The 20,247-nt window shown below is 37.9% G+C and overlaps 1 protein-coding gene across 1 annotated transcript in view; it reads right to left on the bottom strand.

Annotated features, from left to right (window-relative positions):
• TMEFF1 (transmembrane protein with EGF like and two follistatin like domains 1) overlaps nt 1-20,247 on the bottom strand; it is a 93,449-nt gene that overhangs the window by 46,199 nt on the left and 27,003 nt on the right. The window contains exons 3-5 of the mRNA XM_047768047.1: nt 10,891-11,020; nt 7,513-7,539; nt 4,629-4,725 (exon numbers count right to left, since the gene is read on the bottom strand). Of these exons, the coding sequence (XP_047624003.1) occupies nt 4,629-4,725; nt 7,513-7,539; nt 10,891-11,020 (254 nt within the window). The remainder of the gene's footprint in view (nt 1-4,628; nt 4,726-7,512; nt 7,540-10,890; nt 11,021-20,247) is intronic.

The raw sequence follows: 20,247 nt of genomic DNA, 5'->3' as shown, positions 1-20,247 counted from the left end.
GGTGTTGCCGTGACTATGGGATAGGCCAGCAGCTGCAGCTCCAATTCCACCCCTGGCCTGGGAATTTCCATGTGCGACAGGTGCAGCTGTTAAAAAAAAAGAAAAGAAAGAAAAGAAAAAAAAGAAAAAAGAAAAAAGTCTAGTATCCTAAATATTCAGAGTCAGGCAATGTTAAAAAATGAAAATTACTGTCATTTTTAATTAGGAGGACATAAGAGGCAAAGAGTAGATAATGGCAGGAAAGTACTTCATTGGTTGTTCTTTTTTAAAAAAAGTATGTGCAGCTTTTCTAAGCAGACATAATGAAAAACACAAGATTTACAGCATTATTCTCTCTGTTTAAACAAGAAAAAAGACTTCATTGCACTTCTGAGGAAAGAGACACCTCAGATTGTGAGAGCGGCCAAAAATTGTGTCTAAACAGTAAATGGTACCACAAACAACAAAGATGTCCAGCAGGTGGATTAACTGTTTCTCAGTGTTGTCTGTCACACTGTACACCTACATGATTCTTTCTCTCAGCAACTCTGAGAGTTTACATCACTCAGGGGAGAAAAGGGAAGAACATCTCCAAAGTGACTGACATCAAAGAGTCAGAGAAGCAGGGACAATTTCCATAAAGCACATGGCAGACAAAATCCAAAGGAACTTTTCAAAAGAAAAGAGGATTTTTATAACTCACCTGTATTGACATTATGCCAGACGATTCTAAAGATTCCTCAAATCATTCATGGCAGGGATTTAGGACTGGTACATAAAAAGCCTAGGTGGCTGATGGAGTCCTATGATTATCTGGCCCCAGGGTCCAGACAAATAGCTGAGGGCTATCCTGCAACAATAACCTCAGCCTTGAACAGATGAGAAATACTGTTTAGATAAAGAGTGAGTATGGTTGCTAAGAATATATAGTTTAACACATATAATTTTCTGTAAACCAGAGGCTGTTTCCAAGTTTTAAGACTAAGTAGAAAGTCAACCCACTCTCTTTCACAATGGTCACAAAGGACTTCTGAAACCTCACCTATGCAGGAGTTAAATTTCTTGGAACTTCAGCTCTCTACCACTAGGTATAAATTCAAAAGGTAAGCATCAATGAAGATAGCCATGACAAACCCAGGCAAAGTCCACGACGTCATTAGAGAGACACAGTGTGTGTCAGGAAGAGAGAAAACGCCTCTCAGAAGCAAAAAATAATTTAAAGAAAATAGCCACGGAGCGGACAAGAGAGACAAAATTCATGCAATATATGAAGTTTATATACCTCACAAAGAACTTATTTATTCTGATTTTACATTGAGAATGTATTCCTACATTGGATACAGTTCCTACAAGCATATTGCTTTCTATTCCAGGGAAGAAGAGAAGCAAATTAATAAATGGGGGTCATCTATAGTCAGGCTCTTTAACAAAGCACACTGGCAGCACCCAGAAGCAAGGGCAAAGAGCTTGACATGTGAGAAGAAAACCATTTTTATAACAGAGATATAAGAACCCCAAACAGAAAGATGATTGGAGCCTGAAGTGTAGGGGTAAAACCATCACCACTAAGAGCATCAGTGGCCTCTGAGAAGGTCATGGTACTCCACAAGTATGTGAACAATACAGTGGATAAATCCCTTGTCACGAGACCTGTGTTCTGGTTCTGCTGCTTGATCACAAGCCATTCAGCCTCTTCTGAGCTCAGCTTCACCTGTAAAATCAGATAATACTTCCTCGCCCTATCTACCAGACAGACTGCGATAAAGAGCTGAAAAAATAATTCATGCAACAATGTTTGAAAAACATTGTAGGAGTTCCCGTCGTGGCGCAGCGGTTAACGAATCCGACTAGGAACCATGAGGTTGCGGGTTCGGTCCCTGCCCTTGCTCAGTGGTTAACGATCCGGCGTTGCGTGAGCTGTGGTGTAGGCTTCAGATGAGGCTCGGATCCCACGTTGCTATGGCTCTGGTGTAGGCCGGTGGCTACAGCTCCAATTGGACCCCTAGCCTGGGAACCTCCATATGCTGCGGGAGCGGCCCAAGAAATAGCAACAACAACAACAAAAAAAGACAAAAGACAAAAAAAAAGAAAGAAAAACATTGTAACACACTACATACTATGTGACTCTAAAAATACGTGAGAATATATTCTATATACTCTGTTTAAGAAGATAATATATTTAAATCAATTTCCATTTCAATGGCTAAATTAAAATACTAGCACTTCTCTTAAAAGCAGAAAATTAACTTACATGGTACCATTTATCTCATCCCCCAAATTGTCAGGGCTTTTTTTCCTAGCTATTAGCAAGGGGAAAAAAAGAGTTTTAAAGTAAAAGAAAGATTTTAGCTGCCCCTTGGAAACCAGAGAGGTTATAAAGACATTTCAAAATAAGAAAAGATAAAATATTTTAAAATGAAAAATGAATACCCATACCTAAAATGTAACATGAAATAAAACATCTACTATAGTTATATTACAGAGTAATATTTTTTAAATTATAGGTCATAATCCCTAATGGATTATAAAACCAATTTAGCAGGTCACTACTAGCATTTTTTAAGAAAATAGGACAGAAAATTTAGAGTACATTATTTTTAATAAAGGTTAAGTATTATTTCAGAGAGTATTGTTCTACTTAATAGCTATTATTACTGTGTACATATGTACTTATTTTCTAATAAAGATACCAATTGCTTCCTTAATATTTTCCTATTATTGCATCAATTTCCTGGCCTAGTCTTGGCTGCCTGTCCCAGTCTAACCATGTGCTCTTTAGGGAGTTTCCTCAGCCTGCATGCTCCTTACTATTAGTAAGCCGTTTCCCCCTGGTCTATGTCCACTTCCTTATGCTTAGAGCCTGTATCTGCAAGAACAGGGTTATAAGCTCTCAAATAAATACACAAAATGAATTTAGTATCTACAACAGAGTTGCTCTAATTGGGCATTGGCTATATATTATATTGTGAGGAGGTGTACTTAGAAAGATGTGCATTTTACCATACAGAAGTCATACTCGGGGCTACCTCTGAGACTATATGGAATCTGTTCTACTTCCAAGCAAAAGATTTCTCTTTCAATTAAAGGATGAAAAATGATAGAGGAGAAATATATAAAATATGAGTGAACAGAGGTAAAGTCAAAGGAAGAACAACATATCAAGAGACCAAGCCAATCAATCACTGACAGCTATTATGACTCTGAACAGTATTATAGGACAGTCCTGAGGAAAAACAATGGCAAGAACTAAATCTCTACACACACACACACACACACACACACACACACACACACACACACAGGTGTTTCATCATGCCCTATCATTAGCACAAAGAAAGAAGAAGAGAACATAATTAGTATCTATTACCTGTTCTCTCTGTAAGTCCACATTGCTATCATTTCTCTCTTGTTCTACAGACCACAATCTACTTTGGAAAACATGATCTTTCAAATCAAAACACTCTGACTGAAATAGCTGGATGCATGTCAATCCAAATGACCAATGTGCAGAAATAGCAATCTCAGGTTTGTTCACTGAACCTGTCTTGCACCAATTCTCACCTACTTCAAAAATGTACCAAGTAAATTATCAGACATTTAATTTTAGCAAGTGCGAGACGAGGAGCTGATTCCATACCAAAATATTGAAAACGTGGTGAACTTGATTTGTAAAACTCACTTCAGGCATTAAAGGTAATTAAACCATATTATCAATGTTTAGTACTCAATATGCACTTAAGGGCTAAATAAAACATGAGACTGAAAAATACACAGTGAAAATATGGATGAGTAAGAAAGAAAGTACAAATCTCCATAAAATAAGTGTTTTAAGATAGGCCCTAAGGGGAAAATGAGGAAGAAGATCCATCTGTGCTCCATAAGGTCCTGAATATACCATTAAAGCTTTAGAACCGACTATGCAAAAAGCAAGCATCACAGGGAGATGAAAGAAGGTTGAGACAGAATAAACAAACAGGAACCCAAAGAAAGAAAAAGCAAACATGCCTGTGTCATGAGATCTATACTGTTACTACTCCACCAAACAACACTCTTCTCACAGAGAGTGCACAGGAAATTGAACAGACAAAGCGGTGTAGCTACAAAACCCACCTTAGTGAAGGCTGATCATGAGTGAAAAGATAAAACAATATGATTTCGGTCCCTGCAGCTGAGATTTCTAGAAATAATTTTGACTTACTTATGATATTTACTTACTACGTCTAAAACTTTTGAAAAAATTTTGGATTTTCCTTAAGACACTGAAATACATAATAAGTGTGTGTATAAAAGTTCAAGCTAAAAAAAAGGAAAACCGTTTATTATTGACTCTAGTTGAAAATATAACAGGAAGATAATTCCAAATAAGAGTAATTCTGACGTTAGCACTTGGAATAAAATATATAAAACTATCAAAAATGCAGCAGTAAAACCAAAAAAAAAAATGGATTTCCATTCTAAAACACTTCAACTGACTTGAACAGCTATAGTATTATATCAACTTAAAAGCCAACAGACTAGCATTAAACAAAAAAAATATAGAAGGCACACAAAAAATATAAAGAAGCAGGTTAAAGGATACCTTTCTATAATATAATAATGCTGGTGATTAACCTTCAATTAAGTTTATCCCTTTCCCTCAATTAACTCACCCAACATTTTCTGCATCTTCATCACACTCAGCTTTATACTTGCAAGGTCCACACTTGGAATGTTTTCTGTGAACTTCAGCCCCTGACCCTTCCTCTTCTGTTTAAAAAGAAAAATTAAATTTTCAACCAAAAGTTGGGATCCTTTCCAGATATGCCTCACGTTTTTAGCAGCCATTATCCTATTTCCAGGGAAAATGTACTCAAGCTCTCGAAAACAATTAGTTCCAAAAATCTATCACTGCTTAAGTCCAAAAATGTTGTCAATACTGAGTATAAATATTCTGTGAAAAAAACAAGTATTGAGGCTAGCAAATAATCCCTTAACCTACATAAAGTGGAACAATATGGTTTTGTTAATTCTTTTAAAGAATTATCATAATATTAAATAAGAGAGAGGAAAAAGAACATGAGCAATAAATTCAGTCCAGTGACTGCTCTACTGAAACAGCCTATGCAACCCTGGTTAGCAAAGTGATTCAACATAGCAGAGTCTAACCACTACCTTTTCCTCACATCAGTTTCACATCTGCCTTTGTAACTATGTGACAATGAATTCCAGAGTTTCAAAAAAATTATCCCCAAATTTAAAAAAGGAGAGAGGTCTCTTTACAAAGAACTTGCCCATTTCTACTTTGCCACCAAGCATAGCCAAAAATACCCAGAATACCTAAGTGTGTGGGTCTCCTACGATCCAGAACAACAAAAAAAAGTGCACACCACCAGCGCCCAACGAAGTTCACATCCCACATTTAGGGAACCCTACATTTGTGCGTCTCAACTAGAGTGGATCCTATCCTGATAATTTCAAATTGGCCAGGGAAATCAGTTCTGAGGCCAATCTAGGGACTGTGGTTTACTCAAGACATTTCTCACTGGTGTGGGGAAGCACGCCCTCCTGAGGGGGTGTCAGTCAGCAGAGGTGTTATAAGGAAAGCACAAAGACCCACGTGCCTGTTTGGTAGTTTTTGCAAACTTGCCACTTCGGATGTCTGCCTAGTCTTTAAGTAGAAATCCTCCACAAATTTTCATGAACATTCCCAAAGAGATTCCAGGGGAGCATAATCCTAAGAATTTCAAAGGCCACAGAAACATCATGAGATCTGGAAATCATACAGTCACTGTGAGCTCACTAAAGTCTGAGTATTAATCTGAGCAAACCATTTAACCCTTCTAACTCATACTCCCTAAAAAAAACTGCTAATAAACAACATCCTCAGGGCAAGGCATCCAGTGTTTGTATCATAGAAGCAAATCTTGAGATCAACTTCCACTTCTTTAATGTAGTAACAATGACAGTTTCCTAACGGAGTACCTCACCAAAGGGGCTAGACCACATGATCCTTCAAAGTCCCTTCCAGCTCTAAGAGTTAGAATTTAAGATCTCATCCTTTACACATGATCATGAGGTTCCTACATAAATATGTCCATTTAAATTAAGTTCTATTGTTAGACAGCTTTAATTTTTTTTTTTTTTTAAGCTGGAAACTGTCATCCCTGAACTTGTTCTTCAGGATAGTACTTCTACTCTCTAAACGACCTTTATAGCCCCTTTCAACTCTAGAATTTTAGGATTATATAAATCACGGAAGTCTGGACCAAGGTTTCAGACAGTGCTGAAAGGATCACAACTGTAGTTTTCATTTGCCTACGTGTGATTTTTTTTTTTTCTTTTTTAGCTGCCCCATGGCACAAGGAGTGCCTAGGATAGGGATCGAATCCAAGACAGAGCTGTGACCTATGCCATAGCTGCAGCACCAAATTCTTAACTCACTGAGCCAGCCAGGGATGGAACTGGAGTCCCTGCCACTGCAGAGACACTATAGATTCCATTAGGCCACAGTGGGAACTCCCTAAATATAAATTTTAACTGTTTTTTCTTCTAGTGCATCACTATAGCACCTCAATTATTTTGCATATAATGGATACTCATTAAGAATTACAGCTTCAGGGAATTCCCACTGTGGCTCAGTAGTTAATGAACCTAACTAGGATCCAGGAGGATCCAGGTTCAATCCCTGGCCTTGCTCAGTGGGTTAAGGATTTGGCATTGCCATGAGCTGTGGTATAGGTCGCAGACACGGCTTGAATCCCGCATTGCCGTGGCCAGCAGCTGTAGCTCCAATTTGACCCCTAGCCTGGGAACTTCTTTATGCTGCAGGTGCCGCCCTAAAAAAAAAAAAAAGAATTACAGCTTCATTAGGCTATAAAATAGATTAGTCATTTTGAATTCTAATTCAGTATAAGCTCCTGTTATATGCTATTACTAAATATTAGTTTTTTAAACAGTTTTTTATTATTGCACCTTGAAAATTCTTTATGAGCAAAATTTGTAAGTAAGGAATGGGAGAGAGTTACAAATACTCTGGTCCAAGCTAAAATCATTTGTGTGGATAATCTTAAGGAGAGGGCACTTTGGTATAACTTCAATTTAACAGGAGCAACATTTCCCCTTTGTCTGACAACAAACCTATAATGAAAAATAGATTCAGGGAGGAGTTCTCTTGTGGCGCAGCAGTTTAGGATCCAGCATTACCATTGCAGTGGCTTGGGCTGCCGCTGTGGGCGGGTTGATTGCTGGCCCAGGAACATCCATATGCTGCCGGCATGGACAAAAAAAAAAAAAAATGCATGGAAAAAAGAATATCTAGAGCCATTACCCCCAAAGGGGTGCAGGGTTTCTTTCTGGGGTAATAAAAATGTTCTAAAATTGACTATTGTGATGAATATACAATTCAGAATATATTAAAAGCCATTAAAGGCCAAGTGTATTAAAATAGGATGCTTTAAATGGACAAAATGTATGGTATGTGAATTTTATCTCAGAAAAGCTGTTTTTAAAAAAGTGAAAGAATACAAATGCCTTTTAGGGGTGCTTGTAACTTACCTCCCTCTCCAGATCCAGAGCCATTATCTGAGAAGGAAAACAAAGAATGAATATGAAACTTTTCCTGGAACTTTCATTTTGTCAAATAGTAAAATTTCTTATCAAAAATCAAACTGTGATATCCATTCTCATGTAGCCCATTTCTCACTTCTTTTTTGCTATCTAACAGTTTATTTTTATACATCTATTTTGTACCTTTCTCCAAATATAAACTCCTTGGACACATAATCATCCATACCTCATACATCTTGGTAGCCTATTCAAGAAATACCCAGGTGTGCAGAATAAAGAACTATAAGTATTGTAAAGTAAATGACTAAATAGGAATAATTTTAATTAATTCACTTACAAAGCAGAAGAAAAAATTAATTTTGCTAAAGCTTGAGAGGAATACTCAATAAACTGCTTTTATTAGAAAGGCAGGAAAAAGGCTTTGGGTCTTGCTCCAAAAATCTTCTTAATGAAATTTGTGGATCAAGGCCAAAAGCCAAAAGGTATGAGCATTCCCAAGCTTTAGAAGGAAAGACCCTCAGGATTGAAGTTTTCATATTACTGATGAAATTACTTTCCTCTAGGAAACCTAACCAGAAGGAATCTCACCAAGGTGTAGGTGGGAAACTTGTTACAAGTGAAATTAAAGAGCCTCCCTCAAAGTTACGAGCATGAAGCCCGCGTAAAATGTAATGAATTTAAAATATTTATTTCATAATCCTAGAAGAACCAACATATAGAGCAAAGCATGTTGAAAAGAAAGTAATGCTGTAGTACTATCATCATGGAGCAGCAACAAAGCAGAGACGGCAAGTAATGATCTTGACACTTAATCCAGCACTTTCAAGGGAGATTTCCTAGCAAACCCACTCTGGTTCTTGAGACAGTTCTCTAGAGTCACAGGAGATGCCCTCAACAATACCACTCCCTTCCCTTCAGTCTCCTGCAGACAGGAACCATATTCCCAAACATAGGATAAAGAGAAGGAACTGGAAAAACACATATTTTATGTAGCACCCACTGCAAATCTTCATGGGATTTTTATACAAATTGTGTTCAATTTTGATTGATCAACCATTCTTCTGTGAGTAAATAGAGTGAAAGAGCAGAAAAAGATAAGGAAGAAGGAAACTCAATTTAATTCTGTTTTTATTGCCAAATTTTCTTGGAAAACTCCCTTTTCCCTTCTATTGCACATACACTGACTGGGTACATATTACATGCTAGACAACATGGTAAATGGGAAGAATAAACTGACAAATAAGACAGTCCCAGTGTAGGAGATACTTACTCCCAACCTTTGTTTCAACCAATGTCCAATGTTAATAAATATAACATCTCACACCTTCCTTAGGCGTTATTTAAAATTCTGAAATAAAGTAGATATTGTGACCACTGTAATAATGAGGTCAAGTTCTTCTTGTAGATCATTTCGTTGGACATACACTTTCCCTGGCCCCAATCCTGGTATTAGGATGTACCTCCCTATGTAGGACATCTTCCCGTTGAAAAACAGGATCTGGCTGAAGGCGGATGTGTTGGATAAATGAATTACAGTATGTGCATCTATAGAAATGCACAAAGTGTGAACAAACTCTGCCAGGAGATGCCACAGAAGAAAGATTTCAGAGGAGAAAAGGCTTAATTAAGCTCAACCTTAAAGCACTAGAAAGGAGTTTTCAAATAAGCAAAAGAGAGTGTTATGTCTAGCACAGGAAATAGGACCAATACCAGACCAAATGACAAGAGCAAAACCAGCCTCATCCAGCAAATAACAAGCTCGATATAGCACCTGATAGCTTAACTCATTTAATCCTCACTTAACAACCCCTGGAGATGATATTCATTTAACAATTTAGATATGTAACTGAGGCTCACAGCAGCTAAGTGACCTATGCAAGGTCATACAAAAAAACAAGAGCTGAAGTTATTTTAAAGGCAGGTCTTTTAACCCTGGTACAGTGCTCTTTCCAATCTAACGCTCTGCCTCCTGATGTTTAACATTCACTGCATATCAAAGCAGTTGGTGTCTTAAACTCCTCATAAATGATGCATAATTAATTTGGCATTGTAAAGAACTCCATATTCCTTTTTAGTTTCTAAATTAAGTCTGCAAAACATAATGTACTTAGAGAAGTATATAATAAGAACCACACCAAATGATAGTCTACTGGGCTAAAACATCATAATTGCACCATGCACCTAATTATTTAATGTATGGAAAAGAATTTGGCCTTGACCAAAGAGAGGTCTGGCCTCCATCCTCAGCTTCTGGAAGGCAATTAATGTTTGAGACAGGTACTGACCACATCAGACCTTTGGGTGGGGCCGGCCACACTCAACACTCTTAGGGTGGAGGGCTGGCCACATCACAAAGACCATCCACATAATTCAGAGTGGGGGCTTTGAGTCATGTGGTATTACTGGACCTGGAGTTTGAGATCAACTATAAGATCAATCAATCATGCTTATGCAATGCAGCCCAAGAACAACTGAACACAGGCATTACAATATAGAAAGAAAGGAAATGCAGTAATCATATAAAAATAGCCTCCACCTTTACTGTTAACCTTCATATACTAATGCTATTACAATATTTCACCCTGCATCCCTGCCCTCCCAAATACAAACTAGCATTAACGCCTTCCAAGATTAACCACTACCAAGTCAGGAAGGAAAAGAGAAGGAAGTAAATATAATAACTGGGGGAGGTCAGTGATGAAGGCTGGCAGACAGAAAAGAGAAGATATAAAAAGAGAAGAATTGGAGATCCTGCTGTGGTGCAATGGGATCTGGGGTGTCTCTGCAGCACCAGGATGTGGGTTTGATCAGAGCCCGGAACAGTGGGTTAAAGGATCCAGCATCGCCACATCTGCAGCTTAAGTCACAACTGTGGCTCAGATCTGACCCCTGACCTGGGAACTCCATATGTCACTGGGCAGGCAAAAAAAAAAAAAAAATAGAGAGGGAGAGAGAGAAGAGCTAGCACAGAGACAATCCTGAGCTGCCACTAATGAGTTTCAAGGGACATTTCCCTACTCCTTCCTTACCCTTTAAGATTAAAAAAAAAACAACAAAAGGATCCCAGAGCATTTCCCATCCAAAATCTTATTCTAATATTCAAACCATAAAGGCAAAAGATATGCAATGTCCCCCCCTAAAAAAGGGCATGAAGCATTACAAACGTCCTAAGAAGTGACACAGTACAAGAACACCTGGTATTAAAAAGCAACATGAAACGGAGGCAAAAAAGAGCTCCCCAACGCCCCACATAATCATCATCAATCCATACGGTGGTTTTGGGAATAAACCTCTGACTGGAAACTTCCTTTCAGAAAATATGACAGAACCATTTCTAACACTTCTTCAGGAGAATATCACACATACCAGAGTAGCATGGTCCTCTTGCTACTACTGTTATCTCTTTCTGGTGCTTACAAGCAGCCCTTCTGAGAAAGCATTCATTTTGATAAGTGTCCCCATTTGATCCACAGACAGGAATGTAATTTGTATGGCACTGCAAAAGAAACAAAAATAAATTCTCAGAACTAGGCGTGAATATTAATGCTTTATTTCATATGCATGAATGCAATACCATAGTGCTATGACATACTTCTACCCCAGAGAGTTTGTTCTTTTATTTGGTTTAAAAACAAAGAAGAGTTATGCTTTCTTATGCCTTTTTTTCACATTCATAATGAAAATAACTATAAACTATGCATAAAATTAAGAATGAAAATCTCTATCCTATCTACTTCATTTGCTTAGGATCCAGGGAAATAAGAGGAAATTCTTGCCAATGTTTGTAATGAACACTAAAGATATAATGTCAGTTCATTATTATCAAAATTCACTTAGTCAATACCTCTAGTACACAAAGTCTCAAGGTAACTGCTGTTCTCAGAGACCTTACAATCCTGTTAGAAAGCCATAAAAATAGGAAATACATACATATATATATATATATAAAACATAAAATCATGAACTAAATCAAAAGTACAGAGGATAGATATAATATCTAATACCTATTACTCTAAACTAAAGTATTCAAGAAAATCCTCCTTAGAGAAAGAGAAATGTCAACTGGGCTTTGAAGAATTAGCAGATGAAAAGAAAAATGATGATGTGGGTTTGAGAAATGACACTGAATTGGTATTGTTTAAAAAACTTTAAACTTCTATACATCAAAAACATAAAGAACTAACACTTTAAAATCTGGGGAAAATATTATGACACAAGTTATCATTTCTAAAATAGAATAGAACAGGAATTCTCTTGTGGCACAGTAGGTTAAGGATCCAGGCAGTGCCACTGCAGCAGCTCAGGTCACTGCCATGACATGGGTTTGATCTGTGGCCCAGGAACCTTCACACGGCACAGGCATGACCAAAAAATTAAATAAATAAAATAAGACAAAGATAGTACAAATTAATACAAAATGGACAAAAGACAAACTTACAGAAAAATAACAAATGGTCAATGAATATATTAAAAAATGCTGACTTTCACTAGCAATCAGTTGCATGTGAAAATGGGGTGCTATTTTTAGCTTATAAAACTGGTTTTTAGACAAACAAAAACTTCAATTTGGTGGGCATATCAGTATGCCTGTTACGGTCATTTAAATTGGCTCCATCTTTTGAGAATATAATTTAACGATACATTTCAAGAGTCTTAAAATAGAAACAAGATTTTTTATCTAGAGTTACACACTTAGGGATCTATCTGAGGGAAACTATTATAGATAAAAATTATTACAGTCATTTCAAACAGAAATGTATTCATATTAAAAATGACGGAGTTCCCATCTTGGCTCAGCAGAAACGAATCTGACTAGTATCCATGAGGACACAGGTTCAATACCTGGCCTTGCTCAGTGAATTAAGGATCAGGCAGCATTGCTGTGAGCTGCAGTGTAGGTAGCAGACTTGGCTCGAATCAGGCGTTGCTATGGCTGAGGTGTAGGCCAGCAGCAACAGCTCCAATTCTCACAGCCTGGGAACCTCCAAATGCCATGAGTGTGGCTCTAAAAACACACACACACACACACACACACACAAAAGTAAAAACCTCCTAAATATCCAATAAGGCAATGTTTATTTAAAGTATGCTATATCTGTTCAAGGAATTAATATTGCAGTCATTGAAAACTACCCTTTACAAGAATACTGTATGTCAGAAAAAGATAGAATGTCAGGTGAAAAGCAGATGATACCATGTATATAACTCTGAGAATTTTGTGCCATTTTAAAACATATTGCCTAACCCACAAAACTAAATGCAAGTTTCTTAAATAACATAATACAAAATAAAACTACAGCAAAAAATTAATTATATAAATATATCTCAATTATTTAGAAAAATATGGAGAAAAAATAAATATTCATAAAGTAAATCCTAAAAGATAACACCAATAAATTGTTCACATTACTTGTCATCATGATTTTTTTAATTTATTTTTTTTCCCACTGTACAGCATGGGATCATCATGATTTTTTATTTCCAAGTTTATGATTTTCTATATTTCTCAATTTTCTGCAATGTACAAGACTTAGTTTTCTCACTTATTTACTTTTTAAAAAGTGGTCAACTTACTTTATGAACCATAAATATGGCATGCTACTCCAGGTCAAGCAACGGCCAAAATAATTTCTAATAAAATATTTTATAACCAATTTGATTGGCTATACAATAAAAGCAGACTCCTACATCGACTTTAAGTTAAAATTTTACTCTAAGTGCTTTTCTATAGTCCTCCAATTTTTTAAGGATCATACTCTTTTTTTTTTTTCCCCTTTTTAGGGCCATACCTGCAGCATATGGATGTTCCCAGGCTAGGGGTCAAATTGGAGCTGCAGCTACCGGCCTACGCCACAGCCACAGCAACACAGAACTCAAGCTATGTCTGTGACCTACACCACAGCTCACAGCAACTCTGGATTCTTAACCCACTGAGCAAGGCCAGGGATTGAACCAATGAGCCACAATGGGAACTCCCCAGGATCACACTCCTTTATTCTCCTCCCCTAAAACGTACACAATAACTTGTATGATGTCTGCAGGAAATCAATGTTACCCTACAGTTATACAATGCATAATTAGAAAGAAAGAAAAAAAAAAAAAGACCAAAAGCTGCAAGATGTCAAATACTAAGTCTATGGACTTTTCAAGCCAACTCTATAACTTTGTAATGCAGTGCTCTCACAGATACTAACATCGCCCCCTAGGGGTGGGTGCCCTGACGGAGGCATTTTTTATTTTTACAATGATAAAAGGACCTTACTGTCATTTAGCAGATGGATTGCAAGGGTGCTCAATGTACTGCAAAGGATAGTTCCACGGAATGTACATACTATACAATTTCTGAATGTGTCTCTAGGCATTCATGTAGGAACTATGTTAAGACCATAAACAAATAAGGCTGCTCTAATTTCAATTGTTTTTATTCTAGCATCCACCATACCTCTACTTTTTTGCTTTCAAGCATTTCTAGTATGAAATTGCTGCTGCTCAACTTTTTAAAAATCCAAATACTCAGTTTAAGTAGCTATAATCACCTCACTACTATATTGTCTTCTAGTGTAATCAGGCCCAAGCATTTACATTTTGAAATACTTATTTCACTATAAATTCCTTTTATTTCTCCTTTATATTGCAATTGCACATTATATTGATTTCTCTAATTATGTGTTTATGTAGGTTACATTATCTACGAATTTCATTTAAGAATGGCAAAGAAATAGAATACAAATTTTTGGTTATAAAAAAGGGTCATTAGGAGTCCCCATTATGGCTCAGCAGTAACAAACCTGACTAGTATCCATGAGGATATGGGTTCAATCCCTGGCCTCGTTCAGTGGGTTAAGGATCCGGCATTGTCATGAGCTGTGGTGTAGGTCGCAGAAGCGGCTCGGCTCTGGCTATGCTATGGCAGTGGTGTAGGCCAGCAACTCCAGCTCTAACTTGACCCCTAGCCTGTGAACTTCCATATACTGCAGGTATGGCCCAAAAAATCAAAAACAAAAAAACAAAAAAAGGAGGGGTCATTAAGTCTGATAGGCCTGAGAATCTATATGGTTATAAAAAACATTTATTGAAGAGTTTCCAATTAGTAAGCACTGGCTACAACTTTAAATATCCTAAACTAACTTAAATATGAGAAAAAAAAAAAATCCCGTGAAGCACATGACTTAGTGCTTAGAGCTAGGAGTAATGAGGTCAAATGTGGGGTTCAGATCCTGGGTCAACCATCCGTGTGACTATGGACTAGCAACAGTGCCATTCTGCCTATCTGTAAAATGGTAATTATAGTAGTATCTACCTAATAAAATTGTTATGAGGATTAATAAGAGAGATCCATCTTTATCATTTATATCTGGCCATAGTAAATTCTCAGTAAACATTAGCTGGTTCTGGAGGCCCTTGGTGGCATCATCACTGCTGTGGCTCAGATCACTCCTGTGGTGTGAGTTCAGTCCCTAGCCTGGGAACTTCTGCATGCTGCAGGAATGGCCAAAAAGAACACTGGCTGGTTCTGCTATTGCTATTACCATTTCTGAGTCTTAAGTCATTGCTAATACATGGAAGACCCAAAACTCCTGACAAGAGATGTACTTGAAACACTATACATTCAGGTTATTCAGCAGATCTCACCATAGAGCAGGGGGGCTTAAAATAGTGCAGACAATGTCCCTGAAATTCAACCTAACGAGCGCATATCAAGGAGTGAGCATACAATGGCAAAAGTACACTTTTTTTGCAGTTCCTTGTTCAGTCTGTTTACAGGGGTCTCTCTTAGGAGCATCTCATTATGGTATGTTAAAATTAAGGGCAATTTTAACAAGATGCAACTTCTGACTTAGGCACTGACTCTAACCTAAAGTCTGAGTCCTCTACATTGCCACACTTGCTGGGAGAAAGAATTCTCTCTTTACCTTCTCTTTTGCTGGAAGAATGTGATTTGTTGTAATTTAGAAAGGTGCAACAGTGTACAACTCTGCAGTCACATGCACTCAAGCATATATTATGTACCCACTGAGTATCAAGAACTGTGCTGAATAGAATAAATAGTATTAATAAGATTATAATGATTCATTTTACATGTCAACTTGACTGGACCCCACAGTGCCTAGATGAAATAGCATTTCTGGATGGATCTGTGAGGGTGTTTCTAGATAAGATTAGCATTTAAGTCAGAGGAATGAATAAATGCCCTCCCCAGTGTGGTTGGGATCATCTAATCCACTGAAGGCCTGACTAGAGCAAAAAGGTAAAAGAGGAGAGAACTAATTAACTCTCCATCTGACTGCTGAGCTGGGACCTGGTCTTCTCCTGGTTCTCAGGCCTTTGGCCTTGCCTGGAACAGCCTTGTGGAGCATCCAGCTTTCGGCTGCAGACTGCAGGACTTCTCAGTGTCCTTAATTGAGTGAGCCAATTCCTTATAATAACTCTATTTCTCTTCTGTTCTCTTCCTCCTCCTCCTCTTCTTTTTTATCTATCTTTATCTATCTATCTATCTATCTATCTATCTATCTATCTATCTATCTATCTATCTATCCATCTATCTATCTATCTAATAGGGCATGGTACCAAGCCAGAGAAGACACAGAAATTCAGGAAATAGGACATACAATCCAGAGAACTCAAGAGAGAAGAACAAAGATGAACAAAGAAAACAAGGAAAAAGCCATAGGTGCTCCTCTTTGTATACTGCCGGAGTTTTTTGGGTTTTTTCTTGCTTTCTTTTTTCCTTTTTTTGGCTACACCTGTGGCATATGGGAGTTCCCCAGCCAGGGACTGAATTTGAGCCGCAACCCTATGTCGCAGCTACAGCATCACTGGATCCTTAACCCACTCCAACAGACCAGGGGATCAAACCCGCACCTCCACAGCAACCCAAGCCCAGCTGCTACAGTCAAATGTTTAACCCACTGCACCACAGTGGGAGCTCCTGTGTATTACTGAAGTTTTAATGGAAGGATGCAATACCAATCATTTTTCTTCATAAAAAATTTTAAAAAGTAGCTGTTTATGTATGTGGCAAGATAAAACAGCTCCTATTAACAGACTGAACAAAACAATTTTAGAATTTAAAATCCTGTTATTATCTGTTAAAATGTGTTTAAATTACATCCCAGAATGCTTTTTTAACACTGAAATCATGCTGAATCATAAGCAAGTTTTTTTAATGAATTGAAAGATATTACTAAAGCATCTAGCAGAGAAGTGTTTAATGGGCATATGAGGTCATTGTTCTTAAACTGGCAAGAACCTAAGTCTAACTTGAACAGATTTATAAGCTTATAAGAAGGCGGAGTAGTCAAAGGAAGGTTTGCTCAGCAGCAGGATCAAATCATGCTGTAAGCCCTGAGGCAGTCTGCTCCTACAAGGCAAGCAACTTGTCTTTAAACATCTTTATATCCCCAGCATCTAGCCTAGCACCCAGCACAAAGCAAGCAGTGGATAAACGTCTACTGATCTCAACTCCTAACTCTTATTTTCTTTCCCTGCTTTGCCACAAGGTAAGAATGCAAAGGATTCAGACGGATCATGAGAAGATTCTCTAGCCATTCAAGTGTGTTAAAAAGGTCAAAAAGGCTTTACAATCTTAGAGTTACAGGGAAAAGACTTTTTTTTTCTGTTCTTTGTCTTTTTAGGGCTACACCCATGCATGGCATGTGGATGTTCCCAGGCTAGGGGTCTAATTGGAGCTGTAGCCGCTGGCCTACGCCAGAGCCACAGCCACGCCAGATCCAAGCTACGTCTGCCACCTACACCACAGCTCACGGCAACACCAGATCCTTAACCCACTGAGCGAGGCCAGGGATCGAACCCACAACCTTATGGTTCCTAGTCCGATTCGTTTCCACTGCGCCACGATGGGAACTCTGGAAAAAGACTTTCAAAGAGTGAAAGGAAGAATCATAAAGACAAAGATAAATGTGAAATGAAAATTTAAAACTTCTTTATATAAAAAAATCTAAAGAAAATGAAAATGACACTAGGATAACTTCTTTATAGAACTCTTTTTTTGGTAAACTGTACAAACTAAAAAGGAACCATCTCTAAGGAAAATACCATTAACTGATTTAGTATTTAAAAGAGAAATTAAAACACCTATATGTTTGTATAATACACAGAATATAGGAAGAAACACAAGAAGTAACAGGCATTGCCTCTGAAAAGAGCAACTGGTAGTCTGGAAAGGAGTGAAGATTTTTTTTTCATTACATTACACATCTTATATGTTTAATATCTTCAAATTAGTTACTATATGCAGATATCACTCTTTCAAAAATCATATCAAGGAGTCCTCACTGTGGTGCAGTGGGTTAAGAATCCGACTGCAGCAGCTCAGGTTGCTGCAGAGGCATGGGTTTGATGCCCAGCCGGGCACAGTGGATGAAAGGATCTGGCGTTGCCGCAGCTATGGCATAGGTCACAGCTGAGGCTCAGATTCAATCCCTGGCCCAGGAACTTCCACATGCCATGGATGCAGCCATTTAAAAAAAAAAAAAACACCATATCAAAATAGTACTATATCACAGGTTCTCATGAGAGTTCATGAGTTATATAAACCTATATATGTATTAAATATTTAGAGCAGTTAATGGATATAAAATGCTCAGCACAGAAGCAATATTATAAGGACATGAATAGTGTATTATATACAGTGTCTGCACATATACATACATATGTCTTTAAAAATCAACACAAGGGAAAAAGAAAACACTCCCCAAAATGGACAAAGAATTTAAAATATTAATTCACCTAAAAATGGTTAATAAGTTTGACACATTTTCAGTTGTTCTAATCATCAGATGCAAACAAAAAAATTTTATTTGCCTTTCGGACTGACATAATTTAAAAGGATTGAGGGAGTTCCTGTTGTGGCGTGGCAAAAACGAATCTGACTAGTATCCATAAGGACGCAAGTTCGAATCCTGGCCTCCCTCAGTGGGTCAGGGATTCAGCGTTGCCATGAGCCATGGTGTATGTTGCAGATGTGGCTTGGATCCCATGTGGCTGTGGCTGTGGCGTAGGCTGTTAGCTGTAGCTCTAATCTGACCTCTAGCCTAGGAACTTCAATATGCCATGGATGCAACCCTAAAAAGCAAAAAATAATAAAAGAATTGACAAAATCCACTACCAAGAAGTTGAAAGGAAACAGACAGCCTGATACACTGCTATTAATGTGTACACAAGCATCCCTTTGGTACAATTCCATATGGAGGAATTTAACCCAAGGAAATGTAAGACAGTGGGAAAAGGGGAAGAGTCCCAGTTTTCCCCATACAGGATGGCTAAAACACCAACCAAAAAACCTGCAATCTTTCTGGCATGAAGAACCAGAGGATGGAATTCAGGGCAACCAGAGCCACTGGAGAGTGACAAAGAAAATCCCAGGAAGCAGAGAGGGAGCAAGGAGTCCCCAGATTCTGTGACTGACCTCTCAGCCAACCACCCAGGGGCACACTCCAAGTAGCCCAGCTAAGGCTCAAAGAAATGATCTTCGTGTTGCTACCCACAATAGAGAAGACAGAGTCCTCAATTTAAGTTCAGCCAACTGAACTATTCCAAAAACGACAATACTAAGAGGAACATCATAGAATTCAAATAATCCAAAAACATCATTCGCAATGAGTAGGACGCATTCAAAATTAATATGAGAAAACAAGAAAATACAATTCATTCTCAAATGAAAAGGCCATGATGGTCCCTGAGATGCCCCAGATGTTGAAACTGGCAAAGATTTTAAAGCAATATATCTATGCCCAAGGAAAAAAATGCTTGTAATGAATAAAAAGATAGGAAATCTCAGGAGACAAAGAGAAACTATAAATTCTAAAAATAAAACATCTGAAATTAATTCACTGGATGGGCAAATGGAGACGACAGAGAAAGGATTAGTGAACCTTGAGAGAGGTCCATAAAAATTTTCTAATGTGAAGAACAGGAAGAAGTAAAAGCCCATGAGGGCTTGCTTATACCTTATGTACACCAACACCTTTTTTTAAGGAAATAAGCGTACTTTAGTTACTATCCCTCTTAAGAGTTTGGAGAACAGGAGGGTAGTTAGACTCAACACTGGGCTGGCGACTGCGGTGGACACAAAGTCAGCTGAGGCACTTCAAAGGTGGCTATTGTGAATACATAATTGATTGTAACAGTCCCTTTTGATCAAGAAGAGCCCTTTTGGCTGGTCAATAGTATAATCCCCACCCCCTCCCCCTTTACTTAAACTTTCTATCTCTCTTAATGAAAATAAACATTATAGTTAATACTTTCCCCAGAGGCTTTGGCGTTCAAGTTCCCTTTCTAATTTTGCTTCTCATTACAATATCATAAGAACGGGTAGGAAATACTTCTCATTTCAAATGGATCATACAGAAATGTGCCTGAGGTTATAGGGTTATGAGAAATACTGACTATCCCATACTTTTATTCCTTATCTCTGTACCCTTTCCACTCTTTAAAACCCAAAATAGTGGGCACAATTAGAATAAGATTATGAGTTTTAAGAAATTCCCACTATGGCGAAGTGGGTTAAGGATATGGCATTGTCTCAGCAGTGGTACAGGTTCAATCCCCAGCCCAGGGCAGTGAGTTAAGGATCTGGTCTTGCTGTAGCTGTGACATAGGTCACAGTTGTGGCTTGGATCCGAAATTTGGCCCCAGAACTTCCATATGCCACAGATGGAGGCAAAAAAAAAAATTCTAGTTTTTTCTTTTGTCTCCTCTCAA

Source organism: Phacochoerus africanus, chromosome 2, assembly GCF_016906955.1.
Source record: "Phacochoerus africanus isolate WHEZ1 chromosome 2, ROS_Pafr_v1, whole genome shotgun sequence".
Taxonomy (NCBI): Eukaryota; Metazoa; Chordata; class Mammalia; order Artiodactyla; family Suidae; genus Phacochoerus; species Phacochoerus africanus.
Note: the sequence above shows the minus strand (reverse complement) of the source record. Positions and strands in the feature narration are given on the sequence as shown.